The following is a 22,802-nucleotide window of genomic DNA, read 5'->3' as shown; positions in this document are numbered from 1 at the left end:
GCCCTAGCTCCTAGAGAAGCACCACCACATCTCAAGGACAAGGCCCACCTGGGAGGTGTTGTGGGCAGTTCATGGAAACACAGCTCTGTGGGGTAAAAAAATTACTGTCAGTCCATTTGGAAAGTCAAATCACAGCCCAGTGTGTAGCCTGTGCTGTGAGTTGTGCCATTCTCAGGGGGTTTTGGTTTCCAGAACACTAAAACTAAGGTCTGTGAGACAGCTAATACCCTTTGCCTCTCTTGAGATAACAGCTGTCAAGGTGATATTTGGTCACTTACGCAGGTTTCTTCAAGGTGTTGACAAGCTGCACGTCATATGTTAGAAAAGCTGAGTGTTTATTTTCCACACCAACACGTCATTTATTTTGTGTTAAGGGCAGCAACAGCGCGTGTTGTTCTGTGTGAGCAAATTAACCGTGCTTGGGACCATCCCCACGTGGCACTGGAGAGCTGCAGCCCCACCACGGCACTCTCACCTTCCAGCTCAGGGTGGCCACATCCAAACTGCCATCAGGAGAGGCTGCAGGTCTGGGTCACTCCCCATCCATGCTGGGAAGTGCTCCCCAATGGACTCAAACACAGCCCTGCCAAGGCCACTGCAATGAGTTAGCCAAGTTAAGTCAATTTGTGTAGACACAGGACACGTCTGCTGCGGATACAGCCATATCACCTACTGGGAAAACCTTCCAGTATCCTTTTTTTTCCTTGTCTTTATGATGCCAGCTGGTAGAAGGGTTGTTGGTGAAACAGAAGCGTTTAATGGGATTGTTGTCACTTTAATGTGTACAAGCTTTGGCACAAGAGGAAAGCAAACAAAAAGCAACTGTTGATAACAAGCTTCCCTAGATATTTATCCAAGTGATTTGTTTAGGTGGAGGCCTCTCTTTGTTGGTTTTCAAGAATGATGTTCTTGACCTTTATCAGCATGAGGAATTATTTTTTAATTCAAAACACCTCGTTCATGCTTAGTTCTGAGATATATGTTCCATCACAGCCTTTGCCATTGTGGTTGGTGAATCAGCTACAAACCAGGCAAACGCTGCTTGCATTTCCTGAGTGGGCATAAATAACCAAGTGGAAATTGGACATTTCGAGTGTGAGTGTTCAATTTGAAGCGTATTTGTTGCTTATTCACTCTGTCATTTGTGTGAGTTGTGCATTTAATGCACAGCTCCACAACTCCAGCAGCACACTCGCTATGCTCTGGAAAGTCCCTGGGGAACACAGGACGGTCTGAACACCGCTGAGCTGGAAGCAGAAAACAAATAAATCTGCTTTAGGTGCTTTGTGTCTGCTCTGGGGCCTGAACAGGCTGGTTCTCAAATGGCGAGGGACAACGGGTTGCTCTACACGCCTGACCACATCCAGGAGCTCTGGCACTCAAAAGCCATTAGGGTGGTAATTTCTTATTGAGCAACGGGATTACTTTATGTCTGGGCAAAATTTTTGATCTATAGTGGTAAGAGATTTTACCACCACGCTGCAGTCGGGTTCATTCATCACAGAAAGCAGCACAGTGTCACTCTGTGCAATAATCTATAGAGTATCCTGTATCCTGAATATTCTGTGCAGCTAGTTCCCCATCTCATAAAGCTGATTGGGAAAAGGTACATAAAGACTACAGAGCTATGGGGCTGCTCATGTTGGAGGGATGGCTACAACTTAAGCTAGAAAAATGAAAACCAAAAAGACTTGATAAGATGCCTATGAAATCAGGTCAGACATGGAGAAAGTGGACAGCAATGGCCAGTAGTCAACCAGTAGTTTGTCTCATCCAGTGCAAGAAGGCCAGGGCATAAAATGAGGCTAAATTTGGCAGCTCCAATCATCAAAAGCTGGTTTTATTTTTTTCCCTGCAAGCTGTATTTAAGCTGTGGAGTTTATTGCCACAAGATGCTTTAAGCTGCTAAAAGTCCACCTAGGTTTTAAAAAGTCACTGCTTGCGTTCATGGAAGAAAAAATCCATTGAGGGTTGTTAAAAACAGGACATCACGTCTAGGTCAGAAAACCCATGAGCAGTAAATCATAAGTAGCTGAAACAACATTCTGGGAACATATCTGTAACTGCTGGTGTACTTTCACAAAGTATCTGATTTCCTCTGTTACTGGGAGCAGGGTACTGCTACAGGTGAGCTTTAGGTCTGACCTGGCCCAGCTTTTCTGATGGCTTTGCTGCCTTTTTTTTGCCACGCCACAAAAGCCATAATTCTGCTGGTTCCATGAGTCTTGTCAGCTCACCTAATACCTGAGCAAACTGTGAAGGGTAGGGCATGAAAACAGACCGTGCCCTTCCTCCCCTGCCTCCCAGATCTGCCAGCTGCACCAAGGGACTGTAAAGCCAGGTGATTTAACCTCACGGGGATTTGCTGGGAATGTTGAGAGAATATTGAGAGAGCAACTCTGCTGGGCATGGCTAAAACCACTTTTGGATGCTGGTGGTGCTGTACTGGTGGGGGAGATCCTTTGTGTTTGGGGCTGAAACCTCTAGCAAGGACATGAATTCCCCTCAGGAAAGCCCTGATAATCAGGGTGTTGCAGGTCACCAAGGAAAGACCTGGGGGAATACAGCTGCAGTCTTCAAAATAAACTGACTTGGGCGTCTTCCTTTATTTCTGTGGATCCACAAGGCATGTCCTGAAATTGTACTACATATACTTCTGAAGGTTTTCAAAATAACCAGAGGCAGAAATTTCTGCCATTAAACTATTCAACAAATTATTTGTGAATTAAAATACTTCTAAAAAGGTATTCCTGGGGATAAATTTCCCAGTTGTTTTCTTCAGTGGAGTAAGCATGGCATTAAATTACAGGGAAGCTCAACTATTATCTCATACTTTTCTTTTTTTTTTTATTATAGACTTTTTATCCACATGAATGATAAAGAAACTACAACAGAGTTAAATACCTTTTTTGATAACAGTGATTATATTCTTAATTACACTCAATATTAAATTGTAAAATATTTCCAGAGGAGTACAATCGTAATTCATACAGCAGGCAAAATACCAGAGGAGGAAAGGGATGAGGGAGAGGGGTGTGAGAATCTCCAGACTGCTTTTAAAAAGCACTGTGTATGGCTAACTCTGCTCTATCCATCCATCCATCCATCCGTCCGCCCGTCCATCCAAACGTGGTTCTGGCCCATCTGGTGAGACGTTCATTTCCTTCCATAAAACAATCACTATTCCAAAGCAAAAGGTGAACTGGCAGATGTTGTCAGTGTCTGTGGCATTGAAAGGACCAGCAGTTCCTTTCACAGCTTTATCTGCACGATTCAAAAGCATTTTTTTCTATCAAGCTCAATAGTCCTTCTAAAAACACAAAGACTTAAACTTTGGTACCACCAAAAAAAAAAAAAAAATATCAAGGACAGGCATTTTTTTTGTTGTTTTGTGTTTACTAATAAATGGCTGCTACATTCTATTTGACATGGTTGTCCATGATACTATGAGGTCACTTGTCCTTAGGTTCAGAGGAACCTGATTTTTTTTTTTATTTAGATCCCCAAACACTTCCATTTCACAGTCTATATACAAGTCAGGTTTCTGACTGGGTTATAACTTATAAGGTAACAGCTGCAAAAGCTCCTGTGCTTCTGGGAATTAAAAGAAAAAAAAAGAGAGAGAGGGAGAAAGAGAGAGAGAGAGAAAGTGTTACCGACATTAAGCCAAAGTTTGAGACACTCACAGAATTACGACACTTATTTACAACCTTTGAGAAAGGAACACACGTAGGTCATCTGCTCTGGGAGCATCCCCTGAGACTTTGATAGTGAGTATCTGTGGGGTCATGTGGAAATATTCACAATAAAGGTGAAGTGCAAACTTAAGCTGACTGCAGTGCGATTAAACACAACCAGATCTGCTGTGGGAAGGAACTCAGGGCCCAGCAAGGGCAGCTGAGGGGCTCAGGGCAGGAACTGAGGGGTTCCTCTGCAGGGCAAAGGGTCTCCAGCCCCTGGGAGCGCTGCGTGGGCCGGGATGTGCAAACACGTCTCATCCTCAGGAGACTTTTCCTGCCTGGCACGTGAAGGACCTGAAATTGCTTCTGAACAACAGAGCTGCGGTTCTCCGCCTGGCTGGTTCAGCTGAGCAGTTAAGTAAAAACTAATCTTTCAAAAGCACCGGGGCTGCTTAGAGAAATCCCCGCTGTCTGCAGGGATGGCGTGCGGCTGGAAACAAAAGCGGCGTGAGCGGCGCATCCATCCTTCACGCTCTCGGCAAACCGGCACGGAACGCTCGCTGCTGTGATGCCAGCACCGTCCTTGCAGGGACTGGGAGCTGATGGAAGCCCGGTGCTGGGAACAAACTGTTCCTCTCCTCCTCAGGCAGATTTTTATTGTGCACCGAGCGCTGCGGACAAGGCGCTCGGGGCAGGACCTGCTGCGTCTCATCTGGGGAGGCGTGCTGTTTTATTCAGGATATTAATGCCGCGGAATTTGTTTTAAATCAGTGCTCAGATTGCTGTAGACTCGATTGGAAAACGGTGGCAGTCAGTAAGAAGGTGTGCACAAGAGGGCAAAGGAGACAAGCTCGATGCTTAGATTTATCTCCTTACCTCAGCAGGCAGAGCTCAGGGCCACAGATACTGGTGATCTGGTTACTCTGTACTTACTCCTACTGTTTTTAAGATTCTGCTTCTTCTACAGCTCAGGCAAACCTCCATCATGTCTACTATCAAGCCCTTCTCAGATCTCCCAGACTCTCTTGAATGCCTCTCTTTTGTGCATTACTGAGATCTCAGTGTATGAGTAGCTCTTCTTTTTCTAATCCCCCTACTTCTCCTAGGGGATTTTTTCAGTGAATCCATGAGCCAGATTTTGTGGCATAACACAGTAGCAAGGCTACCAGCTTTTGGCATCTGCCTCCAATCCCTAATCTCCTCACTTTACCAGGAAAAAAAACCATGAGAAATGTCATTTAAATGTTAAGACTTCAGCACCCAAAACTGGGATCTCCCAGGCCACTGGGGATGGAGGTGGGGTTTCTACTAAATGAATGCTCCTAATAAACAGTCCTGAAAAATATAGTGTTTGGTTTAGGAAGGCTCTGCATGTGGGCAGCAGGATAATTACCTCCTGTAGGACACTGAACTACAGAACCACAGTCAGTGGGGTTCTGTGAAACTCCCAAAATATGACAATGTACTGCTTTTTCCTGGAGTGAAAGGAGTTCCATTAAGGGCAGAAAAGCCCCTCCCTACCTGGAGTGTGAATATTTTTTTTTGCACTCTGAATGGCAAGGTATTTCCCTCCTTCCACTGAAGGTACATGGTCTTGATGACACTTTCCCGTACCAGGAGAAGCACATGCTCATGCAATTAGAGTCATGGAATGGTTTGGGTTGAAAAGAACCTTAAAGATCCTCTCACCCTACCCCTGCCATGGGCAGGGACACTATCCCAGGCTGCTCCAAGCCTCATGCAATCTCGCCTTGGACACTGCCAGGGATCCAGGGGCAGCCACAGCTGCTCTGGGCACCCTGTGCCAGGGCCTGCCCACCCCCACAAGGAAGAATTTCTTCCTGATATTTAATGCAAAGCTATTCTCTTTCAGATTGAAGCCATTGCCTTTTGTCCTGTCACTACAGGACTCGTGGGTCACCTCCCAACACTACGTCCCACCCCAGTGAGGCCTCGTAAGTCGTGCCACGTGTTATTTATCAGCTTTAGACTGCAGCACAACACGTGCACAGAGAGGGCTTTGAGACCAGAACCAGCAACCTCAAACAACAGAATGATCCTCTTAATCCTTGCAATGGCTGCAAAGGAAAACAGGCAGCCAGGTCAGGCGGAATGAAGTCTCTTTTTCACAAGCTCACCTTTAGCTTTTGCTGAGGTGTGCACCGAGCTTTTCTTTCCTGATCAAGCTTGCTGCATAGGGAATCTGGAATGAGACAGAAACAGAGACACTGCTCAAGCCAAGGTCTGGCTAATGAAACATCCAAGCTGGAAATCCCTGCAAATGAAAGGTTTTGTTTTTCTCCCTGAAAACAGGGAGCAACTGTAGGAAACAGCACCTTAAGTAAAAGGGTTGTACTCTTTATGAAACTGCAAGGAGGTTGAAGCAGAAATAAAATAAAAATGGTCAGAATCAAAACAACAGATAGAATCTTAAAATTCATTGTTAAGGATGCCTCCTGATGCTTTGTTTATATAAGAGGCTGACAAAGGGTAAAGCCATCAGTGAGATAATAAAAAATCAGCTGTCTGTGACAGATCAGGCAATGCACACTGATCCCTGCACAGCCAAAATACAGCAGGTTGGGAGCGTGAGACTTCGTGTATTTATATCCCCGTAATTAGAAAGTTCATAATAGTTATCTCCAGCTTGCACCAATATGAAGGGAAGCCACTGAAGTGGAACAAATAATTAAAGAAAAACAGAGAACATGGGCATATTAGGGAACACAGTTATATTTAGAAACAAAGTGGGATGATGTGCTCATTGGCCACTGGGAATACATTACAGGGCTGCTCTTCTTCAGTCCTGGGCCTTTAGAATGCAACAAAACTAAATTGCTCTGAGATTTCCCCATAGCTGGGAATCCAAGTGGCTACAAATTCTTTGATGATGACTTTTGGAAGGACCGCTGGAGGAATTCAGGCTGCGAGATCAAAAATTTCTGTGTCCCTACACTCCTAGAGGCTGCTGCACGCTGAGCTGACCTGCTTCTGCTGCCAGGCACTCCAGAATATGCTCACAAATAATGTCAAATACGTTACTGCAAGCTGACAATTATGTCAGCTGAAGTCAGGATCAAGGCCTTAACCTGCACAAACAGCATAAGGAACAGATGGGCAAATGCAGAGAGTTCAAGCAACCTGCCCCACACACCTAATGACACAGTGAGTTTGCATCCGTACCCACTGACCCCACAGGTCCTGTACATCCCTGCTTTGATTTTAAATGAGTTATGCCCACAGAGGATGTTTATGTGAATTGTGCCCAGCATGTCTCTGGGCTGGGGTAAAGCATTGTGTCTGCAAAGACATGGAGAGACTTATCCATCCCTGCCTACCTTAATGAGGAAAAGAGGACGGAAGGGTCAGGGTGAGAGGAAAGAGAGGGGCTTTTGCAGCTTGGGAACTAATCCTTTCATTTCTTGGGAAAGGAGGTCAGTCTGACTGAAAGCATCAGCACCAGGAAGCAGCAGTGCCTGTGGCTGAATGAAACCAGAAGCCTTTCACAGGAGCACACTGCTTCCCCCCCTACACAGCCCTAGAAAAGGGGAAATGTGTGTGCATGAACCACTGATGACCAGAAAAGACCAAGATTCCAGGTGTTTTGTCTGACTGCTCTTATAATCCCTTCCCTTGACAGAAGATAAAAGGTATCAGGAACCTCGTGGCCAGATCCCCCCCCAAGAACAGAGCTGTCCCCTCCACCATGTCCCCAAACACAGCTGCCTTCAGTACACACTGCTTGCAAAGGCTGCAAAACTCCCTCCCAAGCTGCAGCAGAGAGGGGGGGTGTAGAGAAGCTGCCTCCCTGATCACCCGTGGCCATGGTTTGGATGCAAAAAAAGGAGCCACAAACAAACCGCACAAAAAATCAGCACATTCCAGCTGGGACCTGTGGTGCCTCACCAGCTGAATCCTGCCTCTCTCCCACTCACGAAGGCCAACTTGGGTTTGCATGGCCACAAATTATATAGGACATCTCCCAAGCTGTACTGACCTAGATAATACAACGGGGTACAATCTGTCAGAAATTAACTGTTCTTAATCCACTTCTCTGCTATATTTGGCACATCGGTGTCTTTCTAATGTGTGTTGTTTTACCTGATCTCCTGGTAATAGATGACAGTGGGAGAAGTGGGTGTTCAACAGGGAAATGACTACTTTCTCCACGAGTTAAATCACCTACAATGTCATCTTCTATTTCTGTCGTTGTCAGAGCATCTGGTAACTCCGATGCTGTGGTGGAATAGAATTTAGGGCTCTTCATGGCAAAACAGCCCCCCTTTGTGCATCCATGGGGGATGTCGTGATGAGGGCACTCAAAGGGGCATGGAGACGCAAAGGGTGGCCCTTTTCAAAGGGTGTAGAAAAACAACAGAAGTGAAGGCAGTTTGGTTTTAAGCAGCAAAAAATCAGTTTCTCACAACCAAGCCCACATTAGTAGGAAATACAACACAGGAAGCCCAAGGAAAATGCAATATGGACACTGAGTCCTTTTTCCTGCAGGCTGACTCCAGCCTGGTCCTGGTACCCATTAGGAACTGCAGCACACTCCCATATGCATTCCTGGAACACATCCCCTTTGTTCCATCTGCAAGGAACACAGTTAGCAAGCCCTGAGCCTGCTCCATGACTCAAACCAAAGCACAGATAATGGATAGGACTGGGGAGTCATTTCTGAAGTTCCTCTCTGACCCCTGTTACACACACTTGGATATCAAAGAAGCTTCAGCACACCATCCTCTTTTAGAGGCTTCACCTCTGCATCCCATCTCTGGTGAGGTACACAGTAATACATAACCCTGCCTTCTGTCACCTAGGAAAAATATTTTGCACTCAGGCAGTATCAGAGGCTGGCTTGTGGCTCTCTGTACACCTACACCCATTTTTGATTAGAACTTCTGTAGATTTAAAGGAAAGGAAGCTTTCTGTTTAAATTCCTACAAGGCATCCTTTTCTTTAACACTTGAGTTTACTGGAGAAGGAGGCACAGCTCCATCCTATCAACCCAGGGCACATCCACATGCATTGTCAAGACACAAGTTTTGCTCACCTGTCTTTAAAAAAAAGAAAAAAAAGCTGTCAGTGGGGAATAAAATTCTGGTGAAAACAGCTCACTTTCCTGAACACAATGAGGGATGAGCCTTTTCAGGACACAGGACACAGCGTTCCAGAAATGTTCTTTCACCTGTCATTATCTGTGTGCCTGTAAACAGGCACTTCATCACAAGATGCCACTCAAGAAATCCGAGAGCCATTCTGCTGAACAACTGTTTGCATTCTCACCAGGGTCAATCATCCGAGCTGCACCACTTCAGGCCGAGCACAGAAATCACAAATGGCACTGAAGCACTACCATTTCCCATTTCCTGCCTTTGAGAACAGGGACAGGTACGCAGAAACCGAGGTCTACACACAGAAAAATGCGGATGCTTCTTGCTTGGATAATGAATACATTAATTGTACAAAAGCAGCAGCTCTCCGTAAACAATGTAAACTAGGAATTAAAACTACTGGTGCTCTTCTGAATTACAGTGTGACCCAGAGGAACATGCTCTCATGCCTCTGAAGATTTACCAACTTTACCACATGGTAGATTTTTTTTTCCTTCTTTAAAACATCCCTTGCCAATCCTTAAGGATCAGGGTGAAAGATGATGCAGAGATGGAAATCAGTTTTGCAGAGAGATAGTTCCTGATTTATTTTATTGCCTGACTCTGAAGAACAGAGTTGATTTAAAGGAGCACTGAAAGCAGAAAGCCATAAAACACAGAGGAGTTCCAGATGCATCCAGTTCTGAGCTCTGAACATTATTATCAGCCCAAAGTGAGGCTAGTGAGGAGGAAATCTGTTCACAGGAACATAACCTAATTAAAACACCCCAAACAAAACCAAACCAACATTTTTCACCTTATCTGGAAAGACAAAGGCCTGCCTGAGTATTTCACATTTTTAACACACCTCAAAAACCTATCACCTTTTACCCCAATGTGAAATTAGCAGGGCTGATCATCACCTGATGATCTAAACCCCAATGGGTGATGAACACCACCTGAGCTTTTCCTGATGGGTAGGTCACCACTGAGGTCAATGCTGCCTGGGAACCCACAAACTACTTGTAAGGGACCTCTGAGAGAAAATTAAGAAAAGCTCCTCAGTTTGCAGGAGGCTTAAATTTCCTGCTTGCTGTTCTACTTCCCCGTGGCCATGTCTAAGAGGGTTTCATGAAAACATTAAAGGATGAAAATCATCTTGCTAGCAATGCTGCTTCTGATCTTTTTCTCTCACCAGGCAGCTAGAAAGAAAGTTCATGGTTTTAAAATTTGTTCCACTAACACAGTTGCTCAGAAGACAGTATCAGATGCAGAGACTCAGGCAGGGGTTAACTTGATACTTGCTTACAGTGCTGGGCTGTCCCAGCAGATGAGTTCTGGTCTCATTGGACAGAAACAAAAAACTCTAAAGGAAGGTGAGCTCTTCTAAGGCTGTACCATGTGTGTCATGTCAGAACTCACCCCCATCCTGCAGAGCAGCAGCTCCTTCTCACTGGCCTTTTCTGTGCAACTCAGTAACAAAATCCACATGATCCTCAGAATCCTTTAGGTTGGAAAAGATCTCTAAGATCATTGAGTCCAACCATTCCCCCAGCACTGCTGAGGCCACCACCAACCCATGTCCCCAGGTGCCACATCCAAATGACTTTTAAACCCCTCCAGGGATGGGGATTCCACCACTGCCCTGAACAGCTGACCTCAGTGCTTGACAGTGAATAAATTTTTCCTAATATCCAGTTTAAACCTCCGCTGGCACAACAGGATCCACATGCAAAATCCATATTTTATATGTGATCTCCACATACATGCCCTGTAGTCGGCCAATTTGGGAGACAGCACTTTGCAGGAGGAAGAAGAGAAAAATGCATTCAGTCGTCTAAGATCCATTTTTGTTGTTAAATATGATGATTGGTTGTTTCTTAGCACTCAGAACCTGGCACAAACAGGTTGCAAAACTTCCTGGTAGCTGCTTCAGGCACTCTGAAAACTCTGAAAACTGAAACTTGGGAAGTTCCACCTGGACATCAGGAAGAAATTCCTTACTGGAACACTCTGCATGGAGAGGTCGTGGAGTCTTCCTCACTGGAGGTATTCAAAGCACCTGGAAAACTGTTCTGAACAAAGTGCTCTGGGGGACTCTGATCAAGCAGGGAGGTTGGACTAGATGACCTCCAGTGGCCACTTCCAGCCTTACTCATTCTGTGATACTCATCAAAACTAATGGCCACACAACCTCCTGCTGCTCCAGCAACCTACTAAGCCAGGCTGTGTCCAAAGAAGAGAACAGTTCCCACCCCGTTGTCCCAGTGACCTGAGCCTTACTCCTGACTTTCAGAAATCCATAAAATACTATTATTTGTCAGCTCCGGGGCGGGCAGAGCACAGAATCGCTCCCCATGGATTCAGCCCTGCTTTAACAGCGGCTTTGAACGCGGAGTCACCAACTCGCGGCCGCTGCAGTGGCGGCCGGCGGCCGGCAGAGGGCACCCGCGGGCCGCGCTGGGACGGATCGCGCCCAAAACGGGGAGGAACCTCCCCAAAAAACCGGGACAAAAGCCTCATGGCCAGTGTTCTCCACCGCCCGGCCACAGGGCATGAGCTTCACGTCAGGCTGCAGTGGGTGTTGGGGCTAGAAAGTTTTCAAGCGCAATCCTATTTGGTTGATTTCTTTCGTGATTAGGTTCAGCTTGTATTCCAGACGTTCCTGAAACAGCGATCAGGCTGGGTCAATTTATTTAAAAGTCTAATTACTCAGTTCAGCGTGAGTGAAACCATCGTTCTGGCAACACCTGCCTCTGGTACCTACAGTTACAGGGGATCAGGGAGTCACAGAATCGTTTAGGATGGAAAAGCCCTCCAAGATCATTGAGCCAACCATTCCCCCAGCACTGCTCTGCCCACAGCAACCCGTGTCCCCAGCTGCCACATTCACACAGTTCTTAAATCTCTCCAGGGATATTCAGGAAGGACTAATTTAAGTTGTATATCTTCAGCAGTGAGAAAACCCAGCCTGACTCCAGGCATCTATATTGTTTGTAAAATGATTTTTAAAAGCAATTAAGCCAAGTTCTGTGCCTAGTTACCTCAGTAAATGTTGAGTTTAGTACTACAAAGGCATACACATATGAAGGTCCAAGTAAAACTGTGATTTTAGTATGCATTAAACACTTCTGCTTTTCTCTTTGCACTTCTATGTTAATAAGATAATTAGGTTAAAACCCCGTTAAAGTAGTAATGCAGCACCTCAGGTACAAAGAAAAGCCTAACCTGACCCTGTTAAAACAACAGCAATTAAACAAAAATAAAAAAACAAAAGCAGCCACTCTTTTTGTGCATTCTGCACCAAAAGCTTTAATTCATCCATGCCATAACTCAGGAAGGCCGAAGTAGTTCTATCATTACCACTTTCAGTTCATTAATCTTAATTCTAGATATAAACACACAAGATATTTTCACATGAATGAATTAAAGCAACTGCAGGGATTATCACCTCAAAAGTGCTGACTCCATTTCAGTTATCAGCCAAGACATCTCTGAGGATTTCTGCACCCATCTTAAGCAAACACACTCGTTACTTGCAGCAGTCTCTCTCAGTTTTTCATACAAACATCTTTTCATCATTCTCACTTATCACAACCTGCCCCACAACTATGTGCATGAAGACTTACTGGTGATTTGACAACATTTCAATTAATAATGATTAAACCCAGGCAGCTGTAGTGAGTGAAGAGGTCCTGAGCTGTTGGTGCAGTACATTAAATGTTGAAACTGTTCTTTGTAAGTACATTCAGACAGCCCTGCTTAATGATTAAGGGAGTCTTAGTCTGTTCATAGTGATGCCATGAAGAATTTTTGCCTTTTCTTTTATACCCCTGTTATACCTTTTTACAACTTCTGTATTCCTAGTGCTTTTTGCCTACATTCTTGGACTTGTTTGTCAAGCTGAGAGACTAAACACTTTAGAGGCTTTGTAGGTAGGGGTTAGTGTGCCCCAGACCCCAAGGTCCTCTCCAGAACACATTCTGTAAACTAAGATAGAACCATCCAGGAGAAGGCTCCTTGGGGAGGGGGCGGCTCATTCAAGCCTCTCATTGGGGAATTTTTGATAGATCTGCTAATTAGTAACACCTATAACGTTATACCCGATCTTTTGGGGGATACTCGGTGGGGTGCATTTCGGTGTATTTGACCTGGACCTGTGCACCTAAGGATCCTTAAAATAAATACCAAGGTAAAATCCCTTTTTCCCCTTCTAACCGTGTCTGACTCTTGATTTTAAGACCAGGAAAAGGCATCAATAGCACACATCAGTAAGTGAAAAGAGTGTGAATTAATTGATCATATCTCCTTTCCTGCCCAAGAAAATCAGGAAAACCACCACAGCTGGCTCACTGGAGGTCTGGGATATCCAATTCCAGAAACAACTTCACAACTGGACCACAAGGTGAATGGCAGAGGTGATCCATTCTCTCCCTGGGAGGCAGAGTTACCTCCAAGTTCAGCTGATGCAAGAGATAAAGGCTGGGGGTGGGCCCATAAACTTTGTGCTTAGAAGTGTTTTGCAGCAGGAAATCCAGCTGGACACCTGTCTCAAGTCCAAAGCAGCAGTGCTTTGGAAGTGCTTTTCAAGATAGCATCCTAATTAGAATTTTCTGTGACAACAAAATTCACAGGTCAAGCCAAACTTCTTGCCTGGCATAGGGAGCACAGTAACACCTGGACACATTAAAGGAAAAGAGTGGAGACCAGCTGGAAAAAAAATACCCAGAGATGTTCTGGGCTTGAGTTTCCTCCACAAACAACCTCTTTCAAACACCCTCCATCTCTCATTGAAATCTCTGAAGTCAGCAGGAACGGGGCGCGTGGATGTTCGGCAGCTCTAAAAATAAGGGCAGTCCTGAATGCTTCTAAACATTGGAGCACAAATCCTGGCCTTCAGCTTTACTTTTATGTCCTAACTCATCAATTAGAAAGTGACAGCACCAGGAGGCTGGGCAATGCCTTCTCTGCACCAGGGCCCCGTGACAAGCAGAAGGAAAATTTAGATGGTGGAACAGGGGCCTGATTCAGGGAAGTGGGGATGTTTGGCAAATTTGCCTCAAAAAAAAAAAACCAACCCTGTTGAGCAATGTCAGACTGATCACAGAGGAATCCCCAGCAAAGCAAGCATTAGCCGACAGCCTCACCATGCCCTGCTCTTGAAACCACACTGAGCACTACGTGAGTATGGAACAGCTTCCAATGATCCAGCCCCTTTGCTTGCACCAGATTAAGAACGTCAGCTTTTCAAAACAACACAGCTGAATGTGATGATCTAGAGCTGCACTAACACACAGGCAAAATCCCTCTCGGTTTTAAAATAACAAGCAAGAGACCCAACGGTAACGTGTGCCTGCACTGAACTGTGTTTTGGCAACTTGATCCTTTACTGCTGAGTTAAGCACTTCTTCTGAAATGAGAAGAAGGCACATCCTAAGGTTTATTTGCTGGTGAGAAGCTGGGATTGAGCAGATTCCCTACTGAGGGTGGAAATACACCTCTTGGCAACTCACACGAGGCAGAAACATTTAACTGCTTAAGGTTTACTGATTCACTCCTCCCCGCTCCTCTCTGCAGAAGCACCTCTCTGTGTTGAGTCAACACATTTTGTTTAGTTGAAACGTGAAGACCCATCTGGTTACGGTATGAAAGTAAATCTCCAGGTAATTAGGCTCTAAACCAGCTGAGAACTGCATGTTTACCTCTACGTATAAGGCAATAGGAGCTCGGTAATTGTGCCTTTGCATGGGTCACGAAGGAAAAGCTTGAGGTGTGCGCTTAAAAAACACAAAGCAGCACCTTAAAACATTTCTATCAGAGAAAGTAAACTTACGATTTGTAGCTGCTGCACCATTTCTTCTCTGTACGCCAGTTCCCGCTTCATCTGATCTTGAAAATTATCTGTGTGAGAGGGACAAAAATGTAGGTGCAATAATTAAAACAGAGACCTCTCAGCAGAATTCACATACATCAAACTAAATCAAACCCAATCACCACTGACAAACCACAAAGCATTACTAAAGTCCTTCACTCAAAACATATGCCTAACAAATACTTATATAATAAGAAACACCACTGACAACAGAAAAATTGTGGGAAAATTAGATTTCGCTACTTCCCCCATCAGAAAATGTAGGATGCTAAGTTTGTGTTGTTAGCACTTATTCCCAGGTATTTTCCTCACGGACAAGGCTCTGCAGTCATTAGTCAAACTTCTGCAAGCCCTGAAGAGAACAGCAAAAACTGCTCTTCTTTGCTTTGGCATAAATCTGTTGACATCAACAGCAATGTCCAGCATGTGAGAGGAGAAAGTGTTCAAGGATGCAGGGTTTGATTTGTAGTTTGTAGCATTGTGCTGACGGCTTTGAACAGAACTAAAGCTCCAGAAAGAGTGATGTGGAATTTGGAAGGGAAAAAGTCTTTGAAAGAAAGATCCTGGGCAGCTGGGTTATAGCACGGGCCAGCCTTCCTGCTCCGGTAGATCCTCCTTTCCTGATTTTCCTCCTAAATAACCATTTCAGACAAAACTTCATTCAGTAGGAGATTAACTGATGCTCTCTATTCCATAGCACCGCTGTTGGAGGGTGGGAAAAAGAGAAATATAAACAAAACTATTTACAAGATCCAAATAACTTGGAGAGCTGCCTGATGGAGATCTGGGTGTTAAATGGAAGAGGAAAGAAAATGCATTCCAACCACTATCATTTTGATTCGAGTAACAAGCCTGTCGTGGAACAAAGTACGAGGGGGCAGAGCTCTTCACACAAGAACGTTGCCCTCTCTGAATGATGAGCTAAAGTTGTTGTTTGAAAGGAAAGGAGGCAGGAAAAGAGCAGTGAAACAAAAGAAAGAGTGAGAAATTTTGGTAGGCTGAAGCCATCATGAGTCCAGCACAATCACATTGAAAAGGACATGGTGACATTATCTGAATGAAGTTCTTCAGATTTCAACTTAAATCCCATAGAACTTTTAAGCCTATTCCCTCTATTCCAACTTCATCAGAAAAAATAAGCCAACAAACAAAAATAAAACAGATTTACAATTCCTCTTTTCCTAGCCCCCCCCAAAACCATTCAGGATGAAAAGGTAACTGCCTCCTGTCCTGGTCACTAAAAGCTGATAGTCTCAACCGAGGTCCTCCAGCTTCACTCTGAGTAGGCTTCAAAGAGAAATTTTCCTTTTTTCCTCAACACTTTCCTCCCAGCTGCCTCTTCATGAGCTCATCACCTCTCCAAAAAAGCAGCTCAGGGATCTTGCTCAGTCCTGCACAGCAAATGTCCAAGCTCAGGGTGGAAATGGGGTGTTAATGGTAGGGACAGCGTTTTTTTCTAGCGGCATTTATCCGAGTCCAAACGCTCCCAGACAAAGCCATAAGCAGCACCCAGGAGAAAAGATATGAATATTTAAATAGCTTTCTTAACACAAAATTAAATACTTTAAGTACCCAGACCGTGTCTCCGCCATTTTATTGCCACGTTGTTTAAAATGCAGACAGACAAAACACGGAGCAGCCGACACCGAGGGTGCAAACCAGAGCAGGGCTCCAGGAGAACACCCTGTTACCAGGCAGAGGTGCTTGTATTTCTGTCAGGACAGCAAATACTTTCACTTTCTTCATGTGATCTGATTTTTTTATTTTATTTTATTTTATTCAAGTGATGTCTGCATTGAGAGATCTTAAAGGCAAAGGAAAATTTCACCTGCAGCTTTCAAGCACAACAGCAATGTGAAAAATCCAGCAGAGACAAGACCTTGCTGTTTTATAAATTATCACAGTCCGTCTTCTAAGCGGGTACAAGAAGCCACAGAGAAGAGTGCAGCATAGCACTGCTTGCAAATAAGCAAATAAGCTCAGTTTTCATTTAATAGTGGTTTAAATGAGAGGAGAACTCTGAAACCAAACACCATTTACTGCACAGCCCTGCTGTGAGAGGTGGCCTGATGCTATGAAGGTATAACACCCCAAAAGTGCTCAGTTCCAAGTAGAAGATCCAAAAAAGATGGTTTTGGAGTACACTGCGTGTAACCCGACAGAAGCATTTTCTAGAGAGAAAGACAGCTGAAACAGGGATGAGTTTTCCCCTATTTCAAAAACACTAAGAAGACTTAAAAGCCAAAGTCTTCCCATTTATCCTCACAGTGCAAAGCACGGGGGAACCACCAGAGAATTACCCTGGCAGTGTGTTTTTGTCCTCGGCAGCTTTAGGGCTGGCACAGAGATCCTGTCTGCATGGCTGATGCCACAGGGAGCCTGACTGGGATACAAACCCTGCTGCCTGCCTGCTCGTCAGTCCCTCCTGCAGCCTCAGGTCTTTCCAAGCCACCATGAATCCATGAATACAATTTAAACTTCACCTCAACTTTCCTTTAGTTGGATCTCCAAAGACTTCTCTCTCTGGCTCCTCCCTACCCAAAACACCAGAGGCAGTTTGTACCTGGGGAAACCTGGCAAAAGAGTTTCTAATACCTGACCTAAAGTTACAGCCCTGTCCAGCAGCAAGAGCCTGGAACAGCACCCCTCCCTTGTGCTAGAACACGTACTGCACTAGAGGACAAAACACTCTTAACATGGATTTACACTAATTTGCTTTACAAAGACCCTTTTTTTCTTATTTTATTACGTGTGGAGGAGGGGTGGGTTTTTTGGTAAATCTAAATCTGTAAATAGGCTTTACGGTCACTTGTAGATATTGTTTATAGCACATTATCTGTTTTCTATTTTAATCCTGAACAAAATTGACCACTACTTTGTGGTACATTGAAACCACATATTTTTCAAGCCAGCATACAGCAGTCACCACTTCCTTGGTCGGCCGTACTTGTTCTTTTCTTTTATTTGAATTGTATTTCATGTGGTTTAATTGCAGTGTTTATTTACATGGCAAAGACAGAGCATTAATTTTACTGTAGAAGAACAAAAGGATAAATAAGAGACTTGAATGGCAGAAGTCCAAGATGCCATTTTGCCAATACCACACAGCAGCGTTTTGATCTCCACAAATTATTTGAAAATTACCTCACTCCCAAACCCAAGTAATGACTGGATTTATTCTGAAGGATGAGGTTATGCTCCTTTCATTAATATCTGTATCATGTCAAGCAACTCTTCTTTATTTATGGAGCTGTCTACATTTTTCAATATTTGGGCTAAAGATGGAGTCATTCCCAGAGTCCTCACACTTCCTTGCTTCCCTGAACATAACTGGTGCTACAGAAAGGGGACAAGCATATTTTCTTGGAACAATACGAAAATTCTGTCTGTGTTCCCACCTTTTCCACTGGGATCATCCTGACCTAAGTGGGATTTCTCCTGGAGGAATTTTTCCGCCGTTGCTCCAGTGTCATTCAAAAGCTGCAGACCAAGGGGTCTTTTTCCATACCCCTGTACAGTCAGCCCAACCTTCTGGAAGCTTCACAAAAACCCTGCTAAGTGCCCATTTTGTTTTATCTGAGATGTGGCCCGCACATTCCATCACTCCTGGACAGCAGCATCCAGCTCATCAGCTGTGGGGAAAGGGCCATCGCAAGGGGAAAAATCCAAACAGGTATTTCTACTCCTTGAAAAGGCCAGATCAGTTCTCCAGCATCAGCTACAACCTCCTGAAAATGAGGACTAAGGACTTCCTGAAAATGAGGATTAAGTATCTCAATTTCAAAAGCCCTCGAGGTGTTGGCTAAGACCACCAACCTCACCATACCCCATGAGGCCCCAGATGTGTTTCTGTCTGCTCGCTGCAGTCAATGCTACCAAAACCAGTAGAATGTACTCCAAAACAATCATCCAGCTTTGTATTTTCTCTACAAAAGACCTGCTTCGACAGCTGCAAACCCACAACAGAAGTGTCAACGTAGAATCATGGAGTGGTTTAGGTTGGAAGCGACCTTAAAAATCACCTTGTTCCAACCCCAGGGACACCTCCCACTATTCCAGCTTGCTCCAAGCCCTGTCCAACGTGGCCTCAGCAGAACTAAGCCCAAGATCATGGCAGCACAACTGAGAACCCCTCTTATTTTATCAGCCTGACAACAACCAACCACATGCACACACAACACCAAAACCCCAGATTTTTTGTCTTACTGAAGACTGGGAAAGACGCGTTTCCTTTCAACACCTGGAATTCCTGTTCCAGCCTCCTCCGTAGGTCAATCTGCTCAAACAAAACCTTCTGGAGTTCCTCTAACAAAGAGCAAAAGTGGTTTTGATAATCTGTATAAATAATTCTTGAAAGAACAGTTGCAGAGCAATTCATTACTCTAGACAAAATATTTTAGCGCTTATTAAAAAAAAAAAAGTGTTGCATAGACCTACCATAGATTTTGTGCAGAAAGCCATGAATATAAATCAATGTAATATATTATTTTAAAGTATTATATTACAGTGTCATGTATTGATTGATATATATGCATTAATCTCAATTATATCCACCCAAAGGTCCATATATTATTCATATGTTACTTGACAAGCTTAAAATATGGTGCAGAACAAAAGTGCCCCCTATTATCCTCATATTCTATTAAAACAAAGAGCAGTTTTATAATGTAAGAGGTCCTTATTTATTTTACCTTTCCCCATATTTTCCACATCCTTCTTCAGAGAATGAGGTGAATTGGTTTCTTGTGTGTGTTCTCCTTAAAAAAGAGAAAGAAAAGAAGTCATTGATTTACTGATAGTGCTTTTTGTCAGTGTTGTCCTTACTACACATCTGCTTCAGAGAATCTGCAGAGGAAAAAAAAGGGGGGGAAAAATAAAAAAAAAGAGTAAGATCAAACTTTATCTACAAATTCTGGGTGTGTAGCACAAATATTTGCAAATTCATATTTTCTTCTAGTTCAGTGAAGTATCTGCCTACAGCACAGCCTCTTGCAGACAATAGCTGATATCTCCTCAACACTCTTCTTGCTGAGCTGATTCCTCCTTTCCCTCTAACCCGTCTTGAAGATGCTCTTATCAGAGAACAACTCTGAGCAGGCAGAGAAAAGGGAAGATCCTTCTCTACAGTCTCATCTCTTCTCCTCTCAACGGGAAGCCCATGCTCTCCATCTGGGCAGGACCCTGTTCCAAAATCCACAGGAAAAATGTCTTTTTGCCTTCATCAGCTCTTCAGCTTTATCATCTTCCAGAGCTCCATGGCATGGGTGTGTTGCAACTGGATATAATTTATATCCAGCTGAGATAAAATTGACATTAGTGGTATTTGCATCTAAAGGATACAGCTCCGGGGTCAGCCAGTTGAGGGGCTCCTGTCTTAGGTTGCTCACATCAACTTTTAATCCTATTGTAGTACAGAATTTTCTATGTAACAGAGTTTGGCTATTTCCAGATGCATGCATGCTACTTCCTGCAACCTTTTTTGTCTACAAATTAAATTAAATTTAAAAAAATCACGAGTTGTGAAGTTCACCTGAATGACAGTTTGACTTAAAAACTGAACCTTCTGACAAAAGTTGTTACTTTCACTATTCTCTGCAAGTGCAAAATTTTTCCTGACTTCTATGAATTGTTTCTATAAAAAGCTATGAAAAACTTTAAAAAAAATAATAAGATACCACTTTAGCTGAAATTGATGTGAGATTTTCTGTTATTTACAGCTGAAGTAGAAATGGACTCAATAATTAAGAAAATATTTGGTAAATAACCAATTATTGAACTAATTGGATTAATTCTTGTTTTAGTCCAGCCAGTAAATACACATCATTAACTCTACTGATAAGTAATCACAAGAGACAGGGATATAAATCTATTCATGTGTTTATGTAGTTGGAAGAGAGGATCACAGAGAAAATATCTTGGGTTTTGATGTTTCATTTGGTTTTTCTTTTTTTTTAAATAAAAATCCATAGCACTGAATGTGTCATCACACAACAGACAACACTTACTTTAAAAATTATTGTGTCATCACAATAGGCTAATTTTAAAGTTGAATTGGAAAGTCTCGTAATAGATGCAGTCAGAAATCTTTTTGCAAAACATTTGTTTCTGTTTTTAAAAATCAATGCAATCCTATATACCATAAACCTTGAAGTTATAGCACATGAAGCCTATCCAATAGCTCTGCATTTTAGCATCTCCTCTCTCTCTTCATTCCTTAAAAAAAAAAAGCCAAAAAGCAACCACTCATTCAGGCGCATACATTTACACAACTATTATCTGGTGCCAGCAATTCCATTTTTAAAACTTATTTATGTAACATGGTGATTAAAAAAAAAAAATCATTTTTGTGGGATATTTGGTAAAAACAAAGTATTTTCTGCAGGTAAGTTGTCTCACCGCTGTAGAAGATACAGCGAGCTTAAAAATATATCACCCTTTGGGCAGTGGTTTGAGGAGTTTCCACAATGAAAAATGGGTTTGTTGTTTTGGTTTTTTTTAGCTAGCATAATTCTTTTTTAAACTGGATGGCTAATAAAACAAAATATTTTGTTAGATATATTGGGCTACACTAAATCTAAAGGGAGGAATTTAAGTTTAGGAAGGGTGAATTTGTTGAATTACAAATGCTAGCATATTCCCAATCCAGTTCTTGCATTGAGGCGTCCTTTTCTGTGAGCTTTACGTGGAACTTTGAGGGATAACAGGCTGACACACAGAAGGTAACTGGATTTTTCAAGGAGGAGAAAGGGAAAGGGGAAGAGACTAGAGTATGGTGATGATACAGCTCTTTCCCACTTGCTCAGTTGAGCTCCCAGGGTCATATGGCTTGAGGTTGCTGACTCGCTGGGACAGAAAGAACTGCATCAAAATGAAAATAAGGGCATGTAGCATGAAGAATAACTTCCCCAGCATATGCAGCCTCCCTCCTAAGCTACTGAAAAGGCTTGTTAGGAAATCCTCCATGCTTGCACCTGAAATAAGTAAAGAATGGGGCTGGAAAAATGGAGGTATTTAAAGGCAAAACCCAGGATATACAGTTTTAAAGAATAATTGCATTTCTAAACTGCTTTCTGATCTTAAAAAAAAAAAATAGTATCAACATTATTATTATTATTGTTAACAGCAGTAATAATCAGATAGGTTTCACCTTTCCTGTCCCCCTGAAAATGATAATCAGAAGCCTGCTCTTCTCTGTTTTTCCATACTTCCCAGAGGCCTCATCACGCGCTGTGTACTGTTCTACCTTAATTGAAAGGGAGGAGGTATTGAATATTTAACCAGCTTCCCTTCTCTTAAATGTTAATTAAAAGCTAAATAGGTGTTTAAAAACAAACAAACAGAAAGCCCAAAGAATTTTAATCAGTTTAAGAAAAAATCACTTCCCCTCCTAATAGCTCCACCATAACTCTCCTGGGCCTTGTCTGCACACAAACTTGCAGCATTTAGAGCAGCAGGACAGAAAGCTGTGCCACCCCACTGTATGGACATGGAGATTTCCTTTAGGAAGGGCTATTATAGTTTGTTCAGAAAAATCAAACTGTGCCTCACCCATCTCTTGGATAGGGCAAAACAGGGTGAAATATTTGCAGGCCACTTAAACTGCCTCAGTGAAAGGTTTGGGCACCTCTGATCTTCCTGATGAGCTCAGATGCACAGACACTTTTTCTGGAATAAAGGTGCAAATGGCTTTCTTAACCTGGAGTGTCAAAACCCACCCACGGAGGACACCCCAAAATTACTCAAAAATTGGCACAGTGGAAAACAGAGGTTTGTCCCAGGGTGGGACATTGGCACAACCTCAGCTCTTGCGATGCCACCATTTTATCAGCTCTACGTCCACCGGAGAGTTTAAGATTTCAAATTTTAACATTTGAATTTTTAACATTTCTGAACTTGTCTTCCCCAAAAGAAATGCACTTTGCCCTCACTGCAAAAAAAAAAAAAAACCAAGCCAGATGCATACCCCTTCGTGTTGTGCCACCTCCTGCAATCCTTCCCCAGGAAGGTCTCAGAGAGCTCTCTGAAAAGCGGCTGAAAAATTCCATGCTGTCCCAGACAACTCAGCTACCACAATGTGCTGATTTGTCCAGTACAGAGCATGGATGGTCTGGGAATATAATTCCATTCTCCTGGCTCTATGCCCTGCAGCTGGTCCCC

At 43.4% G+C, this 22,802-nt stretch overlaps 1 protein-coding gene across 1 annotated transcript in view; it reads right to left on the bottom strand.

Moving 5' to 3' along the window:
- Positions 1 to 5,820: 5,820 nt before the first annotated feature.
- SKOR2 (SKI family transcriptional corepressor 2) overlaps positions 5,821 to 22,802 on the bottom strand; it is a 24,361-nt gene continuing 7,379 nt past the window's right edge. The window contains exons 4-7 of the mRNA XM_069002101.1: positions 19,337 to 19,402; positions 18,852 to 18,950; positions 14,607 to 14,674; positions 5,821 to 5,883 (exon numbers count right to left, since the gene is read on the bottom strand). Of these exons, the coding sequence (XP_068858202.1) occupies positions 5,821 to 5,883; positions 14,607 to 14,674; positions 18,852 to 18,950; positions 19,337 to 19,402 (296 nt within the window). The remainder of the gene's footprint in view (positions 5,884 to 14,606; positions 14,675 to 18,851; positions 18,951 to 19,336; positions 19,403 to 22,802) is intronic.

This window comes from Aphelocoma coerulescens (assembly GCF_041296385.1).
Source record: "Aphelocoma coerulescens isolate FSJ_1873_10779 chromosome Z unlocalized genomic scaffold, UR_Acoe_1.0 ChrZ, whole genome shotgun sequence".
Lineage (NCBI taxonomy): Eukaryota > Metazoa > Chordata > Aves > Passeriformes > Corvidae > Aphelocoma > Aphelocoma coerulescens.
This window is presented reverse-complemented; position numbering and strand designations above follow the sequence as displayed.